This window comes from Symphalangus syndactylus, chromosome 21, assembly GCF_028878055.3.
Source record: "Symphalangus syndactylus isolate Jambi chromosome 21, NHGRI_mSymSyn1-v2.1_pri, whole genome shotgun sequence".
Lineage (NCBI taxonomy): Eukaryota > Metazoa > Chordata > Mammalia > Primates > Hylobatidae > Symphalangus > Symphalangus syndactylus.
This window is the reverse complement of record NC_072443.2, coordinates 72,757,644-72,779,786: the sequence shown is the minus strand read 5'-3', so window position 1 is coordinate 72,779,786 and position 22,143 is coordinate 72,757,644. Positions and strand designations below refer to the sequence as shown.

The 22,143-nt window shown below is 39.7% G+C and overlaps 1 protein-coding gene across 20 annotated transcripts in view; it reads right to left on the bottom strand.

The window, feature by feature from the left end:
• Window positions 1-14,395: 14,395 nt before the first annotated feature.
• FOXP1 (forkhead box P1) overlaps window positions 14,396-22,143 on the bottom strand; it is a 439,375-nt gene continuing 431,627 nt past the window's right edge. For 14 of the 20 annotated variants that reach the window (XM_063630740.1, XM_055260630.2, XM_055260626.2 and 11 more), the window contains one exon: window positions 14,396-19,041. In XM_063630740.1, the coding sequence (XP_063486810.1) occupies window positions 18,897-19,041 (145 nt within the window). In that variant the 3' untranslated portion in view covers window positions 14,396-18,896. The remainder of the gene's footprint in view (window positions 19,042-22,143) is intronic. The other 6 variants (XM_063630744.1, XM_055260625.2, XM_055260621.2 and 3 more) reach the window with 1 other exon arrangement.

Here is a 22,143-nt window from a genome sequence, read left to right as displayed (position 1 = left end):
GAGCAATGTTTACACTAGAGCTAATTAATCCTCATTAATGAGACAAGACCATTCTAAGTACTCTGATCAATGTCCTGTGAATGTTGAGGTTTTCCAGTCTGGCTAGTGGCAACTGGCACTGTTGCCAGCACTGTGTGAGGGCTGACTACTGTTTTCTCATCTCTTGGGTTTTCCCTCCCTGTGCTGGAGGCTGCAAACTCTCTCAACTCAACAGTCTGGGCAATCTTTTTTGGGGGGTGGTGTGGAGGGCTGGAAGCAGCAGAAGACTTCAACTATTTGAATTAGTTTTTTATGCTCCTTTACTTGCTATCAAATGTTTTTAATGCTATATTTTCCTCTAAGAACAACTTTAGCACTTTTACTATCATTCATTTCTAAGTATTTTTAAATTTTTATTATGATTTTTACTTAAGTTTGGGTTGCTTTGTCTCTAGGCATATGAAATGCTTAAACTATCATGTAGGAGAATGTCATTTTTTTATATTCTTTTGCATTTAAGGCTTGTTTTATGAATTAGTACATGCTTAATTTGGGGAATATTCCATGTACGGCTAAAAACAATACTTTTTTTGTTTGATATACAGTTCTCTTCATATACATTTATCTCTATTAGCTTGAGTCTACAGATCAATTTATTCACACGTTCTATATTTGTGGTTAATTTTTTCTTATCGATCCAACACATTCTGAGAGGAGTATAATAAATCTTTCATCTACACTGTTTTATTCATTTTTCTCCTTAACTCCAATTGTTGCTTAGTATGTTTTGAGGCTATATTCTTAGATGGATATTAAGCATTCATTACCATTATATCTTCTTTATCTTTTATCTTTACCATTATATCTTCTTTATCTCTTATTTCTTTGTCAGGCTTCTAACTTACCTTTTTGCCCATTGTGATTTTTTCTCCCTTCTACTGAAATGGTACCAAAAAATCCTTTTTTTCTCCTTCTGTTGAAATGGTTACCACTGTTTTCTTTTGGTTCATTATTTTTTCTTTCTTATCACCTCATTTTCAAACTCTGTATCCTTTTGTTTGTTGTACTTCTTATAAAGAACATATTGCTAGAACTTGTTATCTCTAACAAACATCAGTCTTTCATTTTTGAATTTAACATGTTTGTATGTATTGTAAAACCATTTATTAACACTTTTCCTTGCTATCTTGTTTCCTGTTTTCTATATATTCTGTTTTCCTCATCATTTTTCCCCTACTGATGGCTTGAGAGTTCTGCATACAATTTTCATTATTTCGATGGTTACAACTAATTTATTAAGGTCCATGTACATTACTATGCTTCCATATAAATTTCTTAAGCCTACAAATAAACTATGTATTCTCTGAATAAGACAGCTACCATGGCTTGCTCTCCCCTCTCTCTTGTTATACTCTTAGATTAGAGCCCCCTTCCCCTGCCACAACACTTGCCTATTGATGTCATCTGGAATTTTGTTCTGGATTATTAAGATTGTGTGTTGTTTTCATCCCTGCTTTTTTACACAAAAGTAAACTTTGCTATGTTATTTATTTACCTTCATTTAGCAAATATAATAGGACTCATTTTTCTTTTCTTGGAATACTTCCTCTAAGAGTGTTCTCTAAAAGGTCCATGCTGAGGGCTGGGCAAGGTGGCTCATGCCTGTAATCCCAACACTTTGGGGGCTGAGGTGGGTAGATCACCTGAGGTCAAGAGTTTGAGACCAGCCTGACCACCATAGTGAAACCCATCTCTACTAAAAATATAAAAATTAGCTGTATGTGGTGGTGGATGCCTGTAATCCCAGCTACTTACTTGGAGGCTGAGGCAGGTGAATCGCTTGAACCCAGGGCGTGGAGGTTGCAGTGAACCAAGATCACACCACTGCACTCCAGCCTGGGCAACAGAGTGAGACCCCACCTCAGAAATGAAATGCTCATGCTGAAAATCTCTGCTTTGACTTTATTTTTAAATGATAGCTATCTGTCTTTCACAGTACATTGTATTTCTGAAGTGTCTTGTTTTTCCCCCTCTACTTATGCAGCCTGTGGTATTAGCTTATCTGGGTAGTAAAGTGGACTCTGGGATAAAGCTGCACCCAGACCCTAGGGGAGGGGTTGGGTGTTTGAGCCCCTTGCCTCACAACAGGTGTGGCTGTATCATATTTTCCACCTCCCTGCCAGCTGGACCCAACCCTCAAGGAATTTGCTTGTGCTTCGACTTTGGACACTACTCTTTCCCAAGAGCAGGCTCCCTTAGTGGGATCTTCTATATATCAAGGAATAGAAGAGAGGAGGAGAAAAATGCTTGATGGAGCTTATCTCTGCCTATGTGTTCCCCACTCTACCTGGGTGCCAGTGCTGTTACCTCTCAGTTTCTATGTTCATATCCACTCCCGAGAAGAAAGATCACCTCCTTACATCATCGCTGTTATCTCTTGTTAAGAGTCCTTTTTGGGTACAGATTTCTTTGTTTCTGGCTTAATCCTGGAAAACCTATATCAGGAGCTTTCCATTTTGGAATCCCTCTGAACATACCTGTGGTCTCTGACATTTACCCCAGGTGGGGTGCTGTGTTGGGTACTTGTCAGACCCGAGCTTCTAAGTTGTAGTCATCTTTGCTCCAAACTTTGCTTCCTACCTGCTGATCAAACTCCATTCTTTATGGTTGGAGACATTGCTTTCCATCCTGCTTCCCCACTTGGAGGTTCATGGAATAAATTCTGTTGGAGATTTTGAGATGATGTTCACAACTCTTCCCAAACAAAGTCTAAGCCCAGAATCTCCAAGCCTCAGCTCTCAAGGCACAAATTGATGATTTTTCAAGTTTCAAATATAGTATTGTCAGACAAACCATGGCTCTTGTGTAATTTGTATGCATTATGGATTGTGTTTAGAAGAAATTTTATTTTGCTGGGTCTTCTAGGCAACTCCGCAGCCTTCAATGGCTTCACTTCAAGAAAGATGTGTAGGAAGTTGACGCAGGAAGAAGGCATTTGACCTTTTTATGGACCTCAGCTACAAATAAGTTCAAATAATTTGTCTTAACCTAAAACAGTTGTCATCTTTGGAAACTATCCCTGGGGGAATCATCTAGGTTTTTCTGCTTACCCCTTGCCACTTCCTTTCTCTCTAATGCTGGTTGTGTTGGTTATTATTTATTAGTGGGGCCTGAGATTTCTCCCTGAGCAGAGACACCCTAAGAGTAGCTGAGGTCCATAAAGAGGTGAAATGCCTTCTTCCTGTGCCAACTCATTACTTCTTTCCTGAAGTGAAGCCATTGAACGCTGTAGGATTGCCTGGAGAAGACCCACCAAAATAAAATTTCTTCCAGACACAATCCATAGTGCATAAAAATTAATCAAGTCTTACCATGACTTGCTTTATTCATAATACTTAATGGTCATGTAATAGGAGTTTTTATTCAGCAGTTAAAGTTCATAAGTGCAGGTTTTACATGGAGATAGGTATTATGCTGATGGTTTAATTACACACCTTTTTGCACACCAAAGGAAATGGGTTATGCAGGTTTTGTAATTAAGAAGGACTTCTGAGACAGAATGAACCTAGGGTCAACTGATCTTTTTGAAAATGTTTATTTTTAAATTAGCAACTCTGAAAATGTCCAACCTTGGAAATAATACTTGAGATTAGAAGTTGTATGTATATATAAACAACATTATCTTTCTCTCCCCACCCTCCACACACAATTTTTCTAGTTCTCATGTTAAAAATTAAAGTTTTTTTTTATGAACTTAACACTGAGTAGTTGTAACAGTCTCCTTTAAGGCTAGCATAGGAGATATTTTTCCCAAGGACATCAATTTTAAGTTCATTAAGCAAGTCACCTGGTGTTGGGCCAAAAATGAGTCTACTGAATCTCCAAATTTTTGATTTTGTTGAATCCAAACTATTCGATTTCTCCAAATTAGATTCCATTTTCATGGGACAAGGATTTTCTATTTTCTCTGTGTTACTGAAACTGAAATATAATGGACTCTTTCCTGCCCTTACCTAACACACACCCCTGCACGTACCCAGCTCTGACCTCTGAACTCTAGGCTCCTTTAGTCAGCTGCCTATTCAACATCTGTAGTTGGTTAGAAAGCCTCATGGGCTTAAAAGTCCAAAATAATATTCTGCTATTACTTGAAACCTATTTATCCTACAATCTCAGATTAGTACATGGCAACCCTATTGTTTCAGTTTATTACACCAACCAATTTGGGGTCTCCATTGACCCTTTTCATCTCTCACACCTGACACCACATTCAGCAGCAAATTCCATCAAGTGTTTTTTCAACATATAATGTCTTCTTGCCATCTGTCATCTCTACTGCTACCCTATAGGTCCCAGCCACCCTCTCTCTCATAAGGGACCCCTCTTCTTCCACATCTGCTTCCCCATGTTTACTCTGCAGCAGCCAGTGGGCTTCTCTAAAAATTCACATCAGTTGATGTCATATTTGTGCTCCCAATCCGCCAGTGGCTTTCATCTACCCAGAGGAAAAATCCAATGTCCTCACAATGGGGCCATTGCTACATGGTGTCACCTGCTCCGCCTAACCTCCTACAACCCTCTTCCACACTCTTTTTGTTCCAATCTCAGAATTTTTGCCTCTTTGTTCTCTCCGCCTAGGACGATCTTTTCTATGATATCCACCTAGTTTTCTTCCTTCAGACCCTTGTTCAAAAGTTACCTCCCCATTGAGGCCTTTACCATGGCAACCACTCTACCAGGCCACTCCCCAATTCTTTCTGTCCCCCTCCCCTGCTTTGTTTTTCTACCAAGCACTTATCATCATCGAATTTACTATTGTCTGTTTCCCCTCTCTAGAAAGTAAGTTTCAGAAGGAAGGGATTTTTTTCTGCCTTGTTTACTGTCGAATCCCCAGAGCCTAACAAGGTGTCTGATATACAGTAGGCATTCACTGTAACTGTTTGTTAAATCAATAGTCTAAGGTATAACTAGATTATAGCCATTGGAGGGCCACGACTTACGTCTTTCAGTGATGTTGAACATCATAAGCAACACAATGCTTAACATCACAGGGGTAGTGGACAGCTCCTGTTTTGACCTCCCTGGCAATAGTGTTTTTTTCTGGGGACAGTTTTACCCCCATTCAATGTGATTCTGGTGAGGCTGGCAAATATATGTCTCACAGGCGTGGCCACTTGGAAGACACCCCCTTCCCCACTGTTGTTGGTCATTGTGATTGTCTAAGAGTGCAATGCATGACCCAGGTTGGGTCAATCATAGTTCTTCTCTAGACTTTTCCAATGGTGAGAACGGGAGACATTGACTTTGGGTCCACAGGACAAGGCACTACCTGTGGCCATCTTCTTTTCTTCGTAGAGGAAACCAGGGACAATGTTCAAAACCTTCAGCAGCTTGTATGGCATGCGCAGCAATCAGTCAGAATTAGACAATGATATCCCCATATAGGTGTGTACAAACTGAGTTTCAGCCATGGAAACACACCTGTGGTGGGAGAGTGTGAGGCTTTTACACAGACACAGGCAGTGTTTGTGGGTAGGATGGGTGGGGAGGAGAGAGATGGAGAATATTTCATTAGTGGGGAAGGAAGCACATAAAATATGTGCCACCCTTTGGGTTCATTCTCTGTCTCATTTTCTTGCTCTTTAGCATATTTTGTGTAATATTCTTTTTTTTTTCTTTTCTTTTTTTTTTTTTTTTTTTTTTGAGATGGAGTCTCACTCTGTCGCCCAGGCTAGAGTGAAGTGGTGTGATCTTGGCTCACTGCAACTGCCATCTCCTGGGTTCAAGTGATTCTCCTGCCTCAGCCTCCCAAGTGTTTGGAACTACAGGCATACATCACCAGGCCCAGCTAAATTTTGTATTTTTAGTAGAGACAGGGTTTCGCCATGTTGTCCAGGCTGGTCTTGAACTCCTGACCTCAGGTGATCCACCCACCTTGGCCTCCCAAAGTGCTGGAATTACAGGTGTGAGCCACTGCACCTGGCGTTGTGTCATATTCTTCATTGACATGTTTATTTAATACCAGAAAGACTTTTTTTGAAAACAAAAAAAAAACAAAAAAAAAACACCACTTTTGGAGGCTGCGTTTAAGTGTAGTGACCCCCTCTCTCTGCTTAGCTGTGATTCTGCATTTGAGCCCTGCATCTAGTGATGCCTCAAGCCAAGTTCCCTCTGATCAAGCTGTGGGAGAAATGATATAAAATTAATCCAAGTCATTTTTCCATGACCTGGATCAACTATCCCTTTTTGGCATTTTTGATTATGTTGAATTTTGTTAAAGTGCAAAACAGTCATTTTACCTCTGTTCTAGCCCGAAAGAGGTGTCATTCTTAGCCCTGATACCAGTGTATTTGGGAGTCTTAGTTTTATCTGCAAAACGACAGAAGTATAATTTGGAACATATATTCAGTGTGTCGCATGGTTCTTTCTCAGGAAGCCGTGATAATGAGTGTTCTAGCCCTTGCTTTTGCCTTGAACATCATCTACCCTATGTTGTCTCTGACATTTGGAGCTCCAGCCACATAGGCCCCCTTTCAGGTTCTGGAACTTGTAATGTCTCCTCCTGCTATAAGGCCTTAATGCACATGGTTCCCTTTGTGAAATGCCCCCCTCCCCAGAGTACATTCATTAGGACTCTTTGATTATAAGAGACAGAAAATCAACTCAAACTGGCATATACAAGAGAATTTATTGGCACACATAATCGAAAATCCAGGCATATATATCTAGCTTCAGGAATGGCTGGATCCAGGGACTCAAGTAATTGATCAGTGTTTGGTGTGTAGGTAGCTCTGTTTCTTGTTTCCAACTTGGGGTTTAGTCTCCCTTCTTGGCTTTCCATCTTGGTATTGGTCTCACATCTAAATCTTGTTCCTAGCTTCCACCTTTGTTTCTCTTTCATTTCTGTTTTCCTCTTTTTCCTTTCCTTGAGGTCGACTCTTCCCATATTATAGCTCCAGGACCACGTCCTAGTCTATCAATAATCTTTTCAGGAAGAGTATTTCTTACAACAATTTTAGTAAAAGTCGGGATTAGATCTGAGCAGTGAGGCTAACAGTGACAATCCTACTGAAGCAATACTGACAGATAGAAGAAGAGTAGCCCTCAAATGAAAAATAAGGGTGCTATAATTGAAGAAAATGGGAATGAATGCAGGTAGCCTAAGTCATTGGAATCCACCTACTTGACTCTTACTCATCTTTCACATCTTAAACATATTCCCTGATTCCTCCTTGTCAGAGCATATCTCTGCGTATTGCAACTTCTTGTAACACTTGGACTTTCACATTTCTCTGTGAAACTGATTAATGCCTGGCTCCCAGCTAGACTGTAAAAGACACAGAGACAGGCTGGTTGATTCCACCCCCCCTCAAAATTCTACCCCATTTATTGAGAATGTATTCTGTGGCCTACTCTTTACATACATATACTATCTCATTTAATCATTATCATGCTCTTGTAATGTCAGAATTTTTGCTGAAGCTCAGAGAGGTGTAAGTAAATTGCCAAAAGTTGTGCAGTCATCAAGAGATCAGGGAGACTGCATTCTACTTGTCTAGCTCCAGTTCCAGGCCTGTCTCTCCCAGCCCCAGCTTCTGTGTTTCTCTGCCAGGCATCCTCAGGGTGGCCCTACCATGAATGGGACAGAGTGAGTCTTGTCGTCAAGGAGCTCACAGTTGCTCTCTGTGTTCCTCCAGGGATGCTGGATCCCAGCTAAGGCATGAAATTCTGGATATAAATGTTTTTCTCTACCTATTAGCAAGACTTCTACAGTATGTACCTTATTACATTAAACAGACTCAAGGAAGGTGGAGGGCTATTCACCATTGCAGTCAAGACTAGAAATATTCGTCTTTGAGGTGAGGCAAGCCGTGAAGACACCATGATACCCCAGTAGATACCCAGCAGACAGAGCCTACAATTCAGTCTTGTTCCACGCTGGGGCATGGTTCTCCTGACACACTATTTAACTGTGGGCATGACAGCCTATATAGGGCTCACATTTAGATGTTTTTTCTCCACATTATTTGATAACTTCATAGCATCTTTTTTTTTTTTTAGGCGGGGTCTTAGTCACCCAGGCTGGAGTGGATATGATCTTGGCTCACTGCAATCTCCGCCTCCCAGGTTCAAGTGATTCTCCTGCCTCAGCCGCCTGAGTAGCTGGGATTACAGGTGTGTGCTACCATGCCCGACTAATTTTTGTATTTTTAGTATAGATGGGGTTTCACCATGTTGGCCAGGCTGGTCTCGAACTTCTGGCCTCAGGTGATCCACTCGCCTCAGCCTCCCCGAGTACTGAGATTACAGGCGTGAGCCACTGTGCCCAGCCTGATAACTTCATAACATCTTAAAAATCGATGTCAATGGCTTTGTTTTAAAGCTATGTTATTATGTGAGCATATTTGGTACCTTTGTATAAAATCCTTTATTTTGTTAAGAGGCTCTCTGGAGGTGGTGGCAGGACCAGGGCTAATAGGTGGGGCTGTGGAATCAGTCATGGAGGTAAATATCAACTCCAGTCATGGAGGTAAATATCAACTCCCCGGGTTCTTCTCCGTGAAACCTTAAGCATGTCATGTAGAAGACCCCCGCATCTGGCCGGGTATGGTGGCTCATGCCTGTAAGCCCAGCACTTTGGGAGGCCAAGGTGGACAGATCACCTGAGGTCAGGAGTTCGAGATCAGCCTGGCCAACATATAGTGAAACCCTGTCTCTACTAAAAAATACAAAAATTAGCTGGGCATGCTGGCACATGCCTGTAATCCCAGCTACTTGGGAGGCTGAGGCAGGAGAACTACTTGAACTCAAGAGGTGGAGGTTGCAGAGAGCTGAAATTGGGCCACCCTACTCCACCCTGGGAGACAGAGCAAGACACTGTCTCTCAACAAAAAAAAAAAAAAAAAAAAAGAGAGACCTCAGCATCCTCATCAGTAAAATGCTGATACTTGGTTTTGGTTGGCTATGAAATACAATGAAATAGTTTACACAGGCAGGCTCTGGCATCTGATTGCAAGGGTTCAAATCCTACCTCTACTCTTCCTAGCAGCATGTTTGTTCATTCATTCAACAAATGTGAGCATTGATTCCTGGTCTTCATGCTGGGAATGCAGCAGGGAACCACAAGGGCAAAGTCTCTGCCCTTGTAGTTGGAAGGGAGATGTGAGTAAGCAAAGACACAAATGAATATACAATGTTGAGAGGGGTTAAGTGCAATGGAAACAATAAAGAAGGCTGGGGGGTGGGGCATGGAGTGGGGAGTAGAGTGGGCCATGAGAGTGCCATTTACCCTGCATGGTTGGGAAACGCTTCTCTGTTGGGACATTGCAGTAGGGGACCTGCAGGGAGAGGGAGGGTGTGAACCACAGAGACAGCCAGGGAGAGAGCATTCCTGGCAAAGGGAAGAGCAACTTCCAGCCCTGAGGCAGAACATACTTGGTGAGTTCGGGCCTCCAAATTCATCAGCTCACAATGGCAAGACGATCAGTGTGGCCAGAGAAGAAGAGATCTTGAGGGGCTGGGCAGGTCTCTTGACCTCACTGTGCCTCAGTTTCCCAATCTGAAAGAACTGATTTTAGTACCACCTCCTGAGGAATGACTGAGCTAGACCACATGAAGCACTTGGTGGTATTGATTATCGTTAGATGGTAACTGCAGTGATGACTTACTGTATTTTTTTTAGAACTTTCCCTCCCTCCCTCTAGCTGGCAGAGGCTTAGCCGTCTTTTGGGTTTCAATTAAACCTTGCATGTTCCGGGAAGCTTCCCTGATGGTCCCCAGTGGAAGCAGGCGATCTTCCTGTGTATTCCTGTACTTGCTCTCTCATTGGCACTGTGTGCACTGCAGTTCCTCCCTGTGAACCATTAGGTACAATGAGGCCAAGGCTGTGTCTATCTTATTCTGAACTGTAGGTCATTTAATGCCTTTAACGCTTCTTTGTGGGTGAGTAGATGGAAGGATGAATAGATGAGTGGATAGAAACGTGTATGCTAGTGAAATTTCCTTCCAACAGGGCAAGTTACAAGGCGGGATTTGATAAGACTATTTCAGAATATTGGTTGAAATATGAAGTGCCACACTACTCTTTTATGCTGAGACTATGGATTTCATCAAGATAAGTCCCCAAGGGAGAATATGTTATTAAAATTTTAGAACTTTAAAATTGGAAGAAACCCTTTTCATCATTTAGTTAAGTGTCCTCAATTAACAGAGGAAGCTGAGGACCAAAGAGATGAAGGAACTTTGCTAAAGTCACCCAGTTTCTTTTGGTTAGGGCTGGAACTGGTAGCCTGGTATTTGGATTCTCTAGCGTTTGATTTCAGAGTGTGCTGGGCATGGTCTGCTTCTAGGATCCCAGGATCCAAACGCTGAATGGATCATGGATCTCCTGAAGGAAGGAGCTGTGCAGGGGTGGGAGGGACTGCTAGGCTGTGTTCTTGAGGTGAGTGTTTTTAGATGTGATGCATTTTGTGGGAAGGAAATAACTACTTTATGTATATGGCTTCTAAACCCTTCAGCCCAGCTGAATACTTTAAAAAATTATTTATGTTTTTTAGATTCAGGGGGTACATGTGCAGTTTTCTTACACAGCCAATTGAATACTTCTAAAGAATTTAAATTTCTGGTCAGACAAATAATGCTCCAACCTGTTTGGCAGATATTTTTTTCCTATCCATAGAGTCCTAAAGTAGCAAGCTTGATTTGAAAATAAATTATTAGTAAACATTTGAAAATGTGAAACAAATTATTCCCCAAACACTTAGCTCCTTCCTTCAAATACACACTTGAAAAATGCTAAGAATCTGTTCTGCGAGAATGCTTGAATCTCTCCCTAAATCATAACACGGGTAAACTTACTGAAATATTTTTACAATTTTATTAGAGGTTTTAATTCACTGCTTTATCTATCTCTGTTAGACTGCAAAATAGCTTTAAATATTCAAGTGGTAATTAATGAATCTTTTATGTTGCAAATCAAACATTTTTCATCTGTGCACTGGTGGAGTAGCAGCCAGGAAGGATTTAAAGAGTAATTGTTCCCCTTCTTCCCCACTGGTGACCAGCATCTACGTTACGTTTTGGGGAAAGTGGGCTTGTGCTCCCTGCCCAGTGGGACGAATGCTCAGTGTGGATGATGTCTGCTGCCTTTCGGGAGGTCAGGATTTCTTGACATGTTTCTTGCCAGAGACATTCCCGACTAGATGGAAAGTCTTTGAATGTGGAATTTTTGCTTGAGTGCAAAATAATAAAAAGCATGTGTATGTTTGAAAAAAAAAAAAAAAGGATCAGCTTAATGGCAAAATAGCATTGGCTTACATTAATATTCTATTACAGTAAAAACTTCTATTTAATAAATTTTCTCCAGACTTTTTTCCTCCAGAATCTCACATATTTTTCTAAGTGGATGCCAACCTAAAGAAAGTATATATGATACATTTGATTTATGTTAAGTCAATAGTGTGCAAAAGCCATCTAAAATTGTAAGTGTAGAAATATAAACCCAAGGAAACACACATAGTACCCTATATTGAAAAGGGGAAAAAGGCTTAGCTTTTCAGGGGCTGAAATGCCTTGTAAATATTATTCTGTTTAGAAGATAGTTTTTAAATATGGCGTTTTATGTCAAATAGTAAGAAAGCAAGTCTGAAATTCTGCGATTTAGTTTAAAACCCAAAATCAAGCTGGTATTAAAATACCAAAATCAAAATCAAGCTGGTATTAAAGACTTCGCATAACAAAATAGTTTTCCTTTTCTCTCTCTGTCACTAATGAGAAATGAGCCAGTGAGAGCAGCCCTTGAGAACTTTTACAAAGGACTGACAAATTCTTGATTGGATGCCATATCGGCCACCCTGTGCTGTTCTATGGCCCTAATTAATACTGGGCTTGGTGACATTTATGTATCAGAGCAATAAGCTAAACAGGAAACAATTTATGTCACCTGAAGCTTTTTAACAAATCGATACAACTATTTGTAATTGCTTGTTTCACAAGATTAAAAGTGCTAAGGCCTGATCTTCGCCCACGGATTTGTGGTCAACATGACCTGTGCTTCCGTTGTTTAAAAAAAAAAAAAAAAAGAAAAAAAAGAGTTAGTGATTAGCACGGACTTCCATCAAGTAATCCATATTGCTAATATTTCTGGAATTTTAATGTAGTTACAATTTATAGCCGATCAAATGTGGTTACCTAAATTGCTGTTGCTAGTAGACAGTTTAACTGTCTTTATTAATTACAGTATAATTTAATGTTTGAGTACCGGCACTTGTGTTGGTCATTTTTACAGCTCCAGCAGTTATCTGCCTTATGACGAACTATTTTAGCATTTTCAATGGAAATTTGCTAATATGATGAGTGATAAAAATGTCACACGCTGGTAAATAATGATTATTGCTTTGGCTGAAATTAATTCTTGAAAGGCCGGTTACCTTCAAATTAACATTTTAACTTGAAGCTTGTCTTTTTCCCTTCACAATATTTTCAATATAAACCAAAAAAAAAAAAAAAAAAAAGGACCGTTGATAATTTCAAATGTGTATACATATATTTTGGTATTAAGCATTGAATGTCATTTTACAATCAAAGTGGAAATAAGACAACATTGGGTTTTGTTATTTTAAAAAATAAAATACCGTTTAAAAATAAATATAAGTAGGTTATATCTAGAGATGGTTTTCTAATCCAAATATTGTCCCACAGTTAAAACCAGTGTTTTTGTATGTAACTTAATTTCCCTCCAATGTGAATTTTGTCTTAAACCTTTCATCAATTCCTTAAATGAAGGTTTGAGACACCCAACTTCACATTATTTGAATAAAGAATACTTTTATTTGATTCAACTACAATGAAGATGAAAGATAAATTGTGATTACTACCCTACACATAAATACGTAATATCATCAAACACAAAATCTAATAAGAAAGACTAATTATACTTTGTTTTTGTCTTTTTTAGGGGGGAGGGAGAGGTGGTTACTATTATGAAGCTGCCTGTGTTGGTGTGAAATTAGTCTTAAGAGTTTTATGTTCTTTATATAAAGGCGCCTATTTATAAGAAGAGCCAATATTTTGGGTTTGCTGCCTCGTTTGTGAGAGTGACAAGCCTGAAATAAATATGTAAAAGAGTGTTCCTGCTTGAGAACAATTCCTGAAATATAAATTAAAATGTAGTATGCCTCAACCAGCAAAATCTTCACTAACATATCGTCATACTTGGTTTAGGTCCTCCAGTTTATTAAAAGAAGTATCTGTACATTTTTTAATTTTACTAAATGTATATGCTGTAAGCAGTATTTAGGTTTAAGCCTGGTAATTAAAGGAATTTGAATTAACGCTAAGATTATAGTCTCAGTAGCCAGGTGAGAATTAAAGGTTCAAATGTTTTGCTAATTATGAGACTAAGGGGTTTCTAGATAGGGCATAATTGTTAATTCAAAGAGGACACTAGTTTGCAACTTAATAGCAAAATCTACTTGTTAAAAACACACACATAGACACACACACACACACACACAACTTTCCTAATATGGGCTTTTCAAAACAATGCTGGGAAAGAATGTTCACTTGTATCCTCAGCATCGGTGGGTGCTTTGCAGAATAAAGACTGGGAGGTTAATTTTCAAGTCATCCTTTGCCCTGAATTATGTGCTCTGAATTATATATGTAATGGTTTTATGTTACCATGGTTTGGCCACTTAAAATACTGCTTTCATACTGGCAATTTAATTTTTATTGAAAGATGATGCTCAAATTAATCCCTAGAATATATACTATAGAGTAATATTAAAGAGACATAGCACATTTCCTAAATGCATGTAATTATTTTTTTAAAATCTCAAAATTAAGATAGTTTTTCTGGAATATTTAGGTACTGAAGTTCTGTTTTCTTCAATGAATACAATTATCTAGCATACTTTTGATAGAATAGTTTTATAAAATCATTTGTTCTAAGCATTGATCATTATATGCAAAAAGATTTCTTGATGAGAATATTATAGACGGTGCATGTTTTTGACATTAGCATTTTATTTGGATGACTAATCTTGCAGATGTGAAATTTTAATGAATTATTCATGAAATTGCTTTCCTCTGAAATTTTAGTTTGCTCTTAATGCTAGTTATTAAACATTGTTTTTCTTTATAAAATTTGATGAAAAAAATTAGGGTGTGCTTCAAGAGAAAAGATAGCATCTCTTGGCTTTTTTTTTTTTTTTTTTTTTTTTACTTCCCAATTCTCTAAGTGGATACTTTCACTTGGAAATCCTGAGGATAAGAGCTTCAGCCTCCCCTGATGATGAAAGCTTTCAGTTAAGATTGATTTTAATTCTGCATTGGAAGCAGCTGGTGATAAACCTAAGGCATATGCCTAACATACAATATCAGCAGGTCAGAAAGGGAAACAAACTTAGGCTGTGGCGACTTTTACTACCAGTGTGAACAACCAGCATTTTTATTGCATTTGAGAATGCTTATGTCAGTAATCAGTACTGACTACACAACATTTTTTTTATTGTCTGTATTCGCAGACATGGAATGATGGAATTACAGTTGATGTCAAGGAATGAGTTTCTTTTATGCCTTATCAAAACAAAACAAAACAAAAAAATTCTTGTTACTGGCAGCACATATACATGAAGCACCATGCTCACAGTCCGGACTGTATCATCTTCATCAAGGCTTATGGGTAGCAGAGATTGCATGAGCTACACTGGGCCCAAGAAATGCCTTCAGCATTGTAAATCTCATTCTCAGGATAAAGAAGCAAAACTGACTTTGAAGACATCCAGAATTTCAGGAGGCTATGTCATTAACCAAAAGGTACCAAAAAGATTCAAAATCTGAATAAGCACACTCTTCTTTGTGCCTTTGGAAATGGAGCTCAGCTGGAATGTGGAAAAGAGAGGAAATTTTTTTAACTCTATTTTTTTCCATGAGGAAAAAAAAGCTAGTGATTGACAGCATACCTTGGGTTAAGAATGCAAGGTTTTCTTTACTAGGTCTGACAGGATGCTGGGGGTGGTGTCAGAGCTGTCCGAAGGTGGCAGGACTGGCGGTAACTCTTCATGTATGTACATAAGCCTTGATATTCCATTTTGCGGCTGGTCCAAGGTGGCAGCCTAACTCATCTTACAAGACAGACTCTACGGACAGGTAGGTTGGATCCTCATTCCTGACAGTGACACACGGGACTACCTCCCTAATGTATGCTTTTCTTTGAGAAAAAAAAAGTAACAAATTTTCTTTACATCTTGGCACCTTGTAAAGTTTTTTTTTTTTATACAAAAGTTCAATAGTTTTGACACTCCCCATTGTTAATCACTACTTCACTGATAAACTTGGAAAAGTGTGACCCTGGAATTTCATCATGCAAAATATTTACTGCAGCAGGAGAAAACATTTTTTAAACAACATTTTTTTTTTCTTTTCAAATGTATGAACTTGTTTAAGATAGCCAGGAAGGCAGTGGCAGGATAAACACAAGGGATAGGAATGTATCAAAAAACAGATTAACACACACGCACACTCGCACACGCGCACACACACACACACACACACAAAACCTGTACAAAATGCTCCAATCAATGAGAACAGAAAAAAGAATCTTCAACTATGTTACAATTTAAAAGCAGAAAAAAAAGTTAGGGAGTTTCTCCCTCCCACATGTCAGGAAATGTCATCCAATATTCTTAAAGCAAGGATAACTAAATAAAATACATGTGCAGCATATTCTGCAATTCCATTACATACAGTAGTTTTTTTTCCAAAGCTATTTTTTTTTAGTATCGTTAATATAAAGCAGTTGCACAAAAAGCAAAGGTGTTTTGACAAACAGGTGTATGCATTTATTCCTTTTTAGGAACAATATCTAAAAAAAGAACCGCCCTCTGCCCTCCCCCAAAAAAGACAAAGATTCACACAGACACATCGGGATATATGTACAACATAATAAACCCCATTCTAAAGAAGCAACTGGGATAACCCCCAGGGGATACAGAATCGGAATTGTAAAAATCATAGTGAAATTTGCTTGCTGTAAAGCCTGAGAATTTTTTTTCAGTTGGTTCTTCTGCAAGGCTGTGATACCTGCAAAGATATGTAAAATCTAATTTTTCTTTTTTTTTTTTTTTTTTTTTGCTACAGTCTTTAGACTAAGCATGCAAGACATACGACTAAGTGCAACTGAGTGAAATGTTTTTTTTTAAATTTTAATCATTCCCTAAAGGTTTGAACTGAGGTATGCGTACTAACAGTTTCTCATGCTGTTATCTTTACTCATGTCTAGCTACACATGCTGAGAATGAACTAATCTACCAGATTTTTATCCTCTTTTGAATACCAAACTAACCAGCAACCACTCAGTTTAGAAGCACAGGGCCCCCTTCCCATGACCCTGTCTGGCTACTGCCTGCACATCATGAAGCTGCCTGGAAAAGTATTTTTTTTTTTTTTTTTTTTTTTTTTTTTAAAGTCTTGCGTGACCACAGACTGCCCTTTATACAGAAAGCAGAGTGAAGCTTCAAAAGTAACTGCCAGAGAAGTTTTTGTACCAAGCTTATGAGTGGATGGGAGTGTTACTTTTCTTTAAATGAAAAATGCTGACCAAAGCCTAATCGGAAAAAAAGGAAAAATTAATTAAAAAGAAACTGAAGGATATATGCCAAGATAAACCAAAATTAATACAGTGATCACAGCACAGTTCTTCAACAAAAGTGGCATACAATCTAAAAATATCTTTTTTTCTAGAAATACTATTATGTGATCTAGTTCAATTAATGGAAGCTTTTCTGTTCTGACTCTAAACTGTCTCCTTTATTGGATGATACTCTAATTGCAGTGGCATACATTCATTTTTTTTGAGATGGGACTCCCTTCCTTCTGTAGCTCCTTTAATATTGTGTCCTATTTTTATCTGCAGTAGCCCCCTAAAATCTCTTTAAGAGAATGAGTTTTGGTCTCTGTAGAGGTACACAAAAAGAAAAAGGAAAAATAACTACTAGAAAAAAGTAACAACTTTGGTTCCATTATCTACTTGGTCTTCTGAATTTACGATGAAGGAGCAGTTCTCTTTCTCAGGTTGCAATAGCCTAACGCTTGTCATTTGCCTCTAAATTCTTTTGCCTCCTTTGATCAACAATAAGAGGATATTTGGCTTCATCAGATAAAGCATAAAACAGAGAACATAATTTACCTTTGTGTAATATCTTTGGTAATTTTAGAAAAAAAGGTACAAAGAATATAAATTAAGCTTCGAAAGGCTCTCGAACTAAAAAAAACTACAGTCCTATATAAATAAATGACAGGAAAGTGAGTGCAGAGTTGAAGTGTGGAGGGGTTCTAAGGACTGAGGTTGTACTGACCTGTAACCATCACATTCTGCATACCACGTTTGGGACCCCCCAAAGCCCAGGGCCTACACGATATCTTCTGTGAGTTTTTGTGATACTGGGTTGGTGATATAATATTGCATAACAAACTGCAGTACCAAATTTGCATATTTGAAATTAACAAACATTTTAGCATTTGCTGAACTCAGTCCTCATTAACTAATTCCCTTACCAAGTTCAATCTGAAATCGAATTTGCATTCAAACAGTTTAATGCCACCAAGTAGGTCTGAACTAATGTATAAACTCTCACACCGCCGCCGCCACCCCTACTTTCAGGGCAGCTGCTCAGGGAAGCCGGGTTTTTTTGGCCGTTTTGCAAACAAAACCAGCCCACACTGGTTATCGCAGAGCACCCAAGGCCCATGGCAACTTGGTTTCACAAGGGAGAGCCTTTCAAGGCCATATTGTCAGTCTAATTAGTATGAGCTTTTTTTTCCAGTGCTGCCTATGTTTCCTTGTGCTGGTAGAATGTGGTGGCATTTAATGATGGTTGCTGCAAAAAAAAAAAAAAAAAAAAAATCCGAAACACCCCTCCCCCCAACCACCCCCAATACTGCTGCGTGGAATGATCGGCATTGTTCCTAGAGTATGTCTCTGTCTCTCTTTTTTCTGTCATTCATTCTCTTTCTGGCAGGACGTCACGTCTGTGTGAGAGGGCCTTCATGTGTAGAGTGCAGCATTTGGGACCTTTTTGAAAAAGACCAAAACGGAATGTTTTCTGACTTTAGAGAAACGTGGTGATGTCTGAAGGAAGATGGAATGAGTGACAGAAAGCTACAAACGAGAAATGACATTCAGCTTTGTATAATAAAAACACCTATTAACATTCATCACAAGGTACAGAAAACTTTAAGCCTCCAAGAGGCCATCGGCCCAAATGGAGGCCTGAGGTCAGAACTTAAAATGGTATAGTAGAAGAAAAAAAAAAAAAAAGCAATACATTAAAAAGTTTGGGATAATTATTTTTTAACCCCTCCCCCCAATACACACACAAAGGCCTTCCCCATCCCAACTGGAAGCAAAAAAAAAAAAAAAAAAATGGAGTAAAGGCAGTGATAATCAACATGCAGTACTGTGCAAATAGGTCGTCCATTGGAATCCTTAAATTCTGGGCAAAGGCTTGGTCTGCAGCTTAGGTGCACAAGCTCCGTCGGGCGTCCTCAGTGTCCAACGTTGGCAGGACTGCAGTTCAAAGTCTGCTGCTAAAAGTGAATCAGTTTAGCAAATTTACAACACTGATGTTGACGGTTAAGAGAGGAGAATCCCAAGTACCAAACAAGTCCATCCAATGCACAGAGTACAAATTCCTTTTTTCAACAAAAAGTAGAAAAATCAAAAATACTCCCAAATGGGGTTCTTGATGGCACTAAGAGTTAACACATTTCAGAGTTGTCAAAACGTAGTGAAAATCCTCCAGACTGTACAACAAATGGAGAACAATTTCACTGCTAACTTCTGACGTGTTTTGTTGTTTTTTTTTTTTTTTTTCCTTTTTCCAATCTTCATTCTCGGGGTCGGCCTGCCCCGATATTCACTCCATGTCCTCGTTTACTGGTTCATCTTCGTAATCTCTGTCATGGTCAAAATCTGGACTGTGGTTGGCTGTTGTCACTAAGGACAGGGGCCCTTCAGCTTCCTCTGGATCGAGGGGCTCTTCTTTGACGTGTACAGGATGCCTGGAAAAAATACGCAGAGGTTCAGTGAGGGTACTTCCCAGCCCACTGCAGCTCAGGTGCACTGAAAAGTCTGGGGCAACAGAAAAGCCGCACTCTAGAACTAGAATTCTGTCCAGTATTGTCGCCATTAGCCACATGTGGCTCTTGAAATTGAAATGAACGAAATCTTACTACATTTAACATTCAGTTTCTGAGTTGTGCTAGCCGCTTTTGACATGTTCAAAGGCCCCATGTGCCTAGCGGTTAACTCTGGCCAGCACAGAGACGGAACATTTGCATCACTGCATAAAGTTCTCTTGGGTAGTGCTGCTCTGGATCACTAGTCTCTGGACAGGTGTGGGCCTTTCCTCCCTGGTGACATTTCTCATACTTTAACGCAAGCTGCAGTCACCTGTGGGCCTTGTTGAAATGCAGTGTGTGATTCAGGTCTGGGGTGGGGCCTGAGACTCTGCATCTCTAACAAGCCCCCAGGTGATGCTGCTGGTCCTAGAACCAGATAACAGGTTCCCGTAGTGTACCAGATAACAGGTCCCGTAGTGGTATCCTGGGTGGATGAATACCCCACCTTCAAATGATTACATGAAATAAGAATCTGTAATGCAACGGCAGTTTGTGGGGACCACTGAGCAGAGGAGGCTGGGCTAATCATGGCTTGCTGTGTGTTCTGCTTTGCTAGTTAACATGCAGAACCTGTGAAAGAACTCTCCAGAGTACGACCCCAAGCGAGGTTCTATCATTAATCAACTTCAAGCAAACACAGCAAAGAGACACCATGATACATGCTTGAAACTCCAAATTAATGCATATTTTTACAAACTGTCAATAAGGCAAGAAAAGCCCTGCCAGGAAACACAAACGGAGAGGAAAAGGCTCGCTCAACACAACAATATGATAAGAAAGCAGAGCCCCAATCAGAATAATAACGCTGTCAGCTGTAAACAAGGCAAAACATGAGGCCCGGCTGGTAGCAGCCACTGGGATGCGCGTGGTTGCGATGAGATCTGCCAACTTTCTCATTATGGACCAGCGCATGGTTCACCCGAAGGGGACCAGGGTGATCACACAAAACCACTTGGGTAACTATTGAGAAATGTTGTTCGTAAATCATATTTACAACTGATCCTTTGCAAATACAAATGACTTTCTGTTGCAGGGGCTTTTGATATGTAAAAGAACCATTCAAGTTAAAGTGGTCCCATCTCTGGGACAGGCTGCAGAAGGGAAGATTTTTAAATTGACATTATCAAGTATTAGTAATAAGAGGTGGTAATGGGGATGGTTGGCTTCCTAAATAATTGATGCTGTATGCAAACCCCAAAGGCCCCTTGAACCATTTAAAAACAAACAGAGGAGTGCTTTGGACTGCCCTCGAAGACAGGAACCTTTAGAATCAATTGACTCTAAAATTAGCACAGCCTAGAGAGCATTTGGCGGGGCTAGATGTTAGGTCTAAAAAAAAATTTTTTTTTTTTTTTCTGAGACGGAGTCTTGCTCTGTCGCCCAGGCTGGAGTGCAGTGGCCTGATCTCAGCTCACTGCAAGCTCCACCTCCCAGGTTTGCGCCATTCTCCTGCCTCAGCCTCCTGAGTAGCTGGGACTACAGGCGCCCGCCACCGCGCCCAGCTAATTTTTTTTTGTATTTTTAGTAGAGACGGGGTTTCACCGTGGTCTCGATCTCCTGACCTCGTGATCCACCCGCCTCGGACTCCCAAAGTGCTGGGATTACAGGTGAGCCACGGCGCCTGGCCGCTAAAAAAATAATTTCTTTATTCTTAAAAACTATTTGCAAAACAAAATACAGCAAAGTTGCATTACATTACATTTTATGTATGGCTCTCCATCTATTTTATTTATTTATTTATTTATTTATTTACTGAGACGTAGTCGTGCTCTATCACCCAGGCTGGAGTGCAGTGGCAGGATCTCGGCTCACTGCAACCTCCACCTCCCAGGCTCAAGCAATTCTTCTGGCTCAGCCTCCCAAGTAGCTGAGATTACAGGGGCCCACCACCACACCTGGCTAATTTTTGTATTTTTAGTAAAGATGAGGTTTCACCATGTTGGTGAGGCTGGTCTTGAACTCCTGACCTCAAATGATCCACCTGCCTTGGCCTCCCAAAGTGCTGGGATTACAGGCGTGAGACACCATGGCTGGCTGGATATTTTTATTTAAAAGAAACAGTTGTACATCAGTGCAAGGAAGGCTGCACGGGGAGTCACCCTCCCAGCAGTCTGTATTAAGTATTACAGATGGGGATTTTTTTTTGTTAATGGCTGTATTAGCGTTTCAGCAGTAAGAATTAGGACTGGCTGCACAATTTTGGAAGCCCAGTGAAAAATGACAATCTGGGGTCTCTGGCTCAAAAATTAAAATTTTCAGACAAAAATGGCATTAAAGCAAGTACATGCCAGGCATGGTGGTGTGTGCCTGTAGTCCAGGTTACTTGGGAGGCTAAGGTAGGATGGATGATCACGTAGGATGATCACTTGAGCCCAGGAGTTCGAGTCCAGCCTGGGTGATATAGTAAGACCCCTAACTATCTCTAAATAAAAAGGTAATAAAAACACATAAAATCAAGTGCAGTGTCCTTTTAGGCATGAGATCCTGTGTGACTACATGATGTCACATACCTGTGAACCAGCTCTGCTAAGAGACCCTACATTCTTTCAGGAAGAATTAGTTATACTGATGATCATTCCTTTAAAAACACACAAACCCTTAGTTAAGGCCAGTTTTCTTATTTTTGCCAATCTCCTTCCATTTGAGGTCATATTTTTAAATATTGTAAATTCAGCAGGAATGCTATTTTTTAAATTTTCCTAGCTTTACAATTTGTAATGTTTATGGCTAGATGAGATTCCACTGTGTTGACATATGTCAGTTTCTGAAGACTAGGCATTTGGGGATCATCTTTTTCTCTTTTACTGTTTGTATAATACAATGACCACTTTTATCCATTAATCTTTCTACTCTACTTCTGTTGATTTACCTCCTTAGGATAAATTTCTAAGAATGGAATTGTTAGAGCAAAGGCCAAAACATCTTTATGGTTCCTATGATTTATTGTGATATTAACTTCCAAAGGAGCTATCAATTTAAACT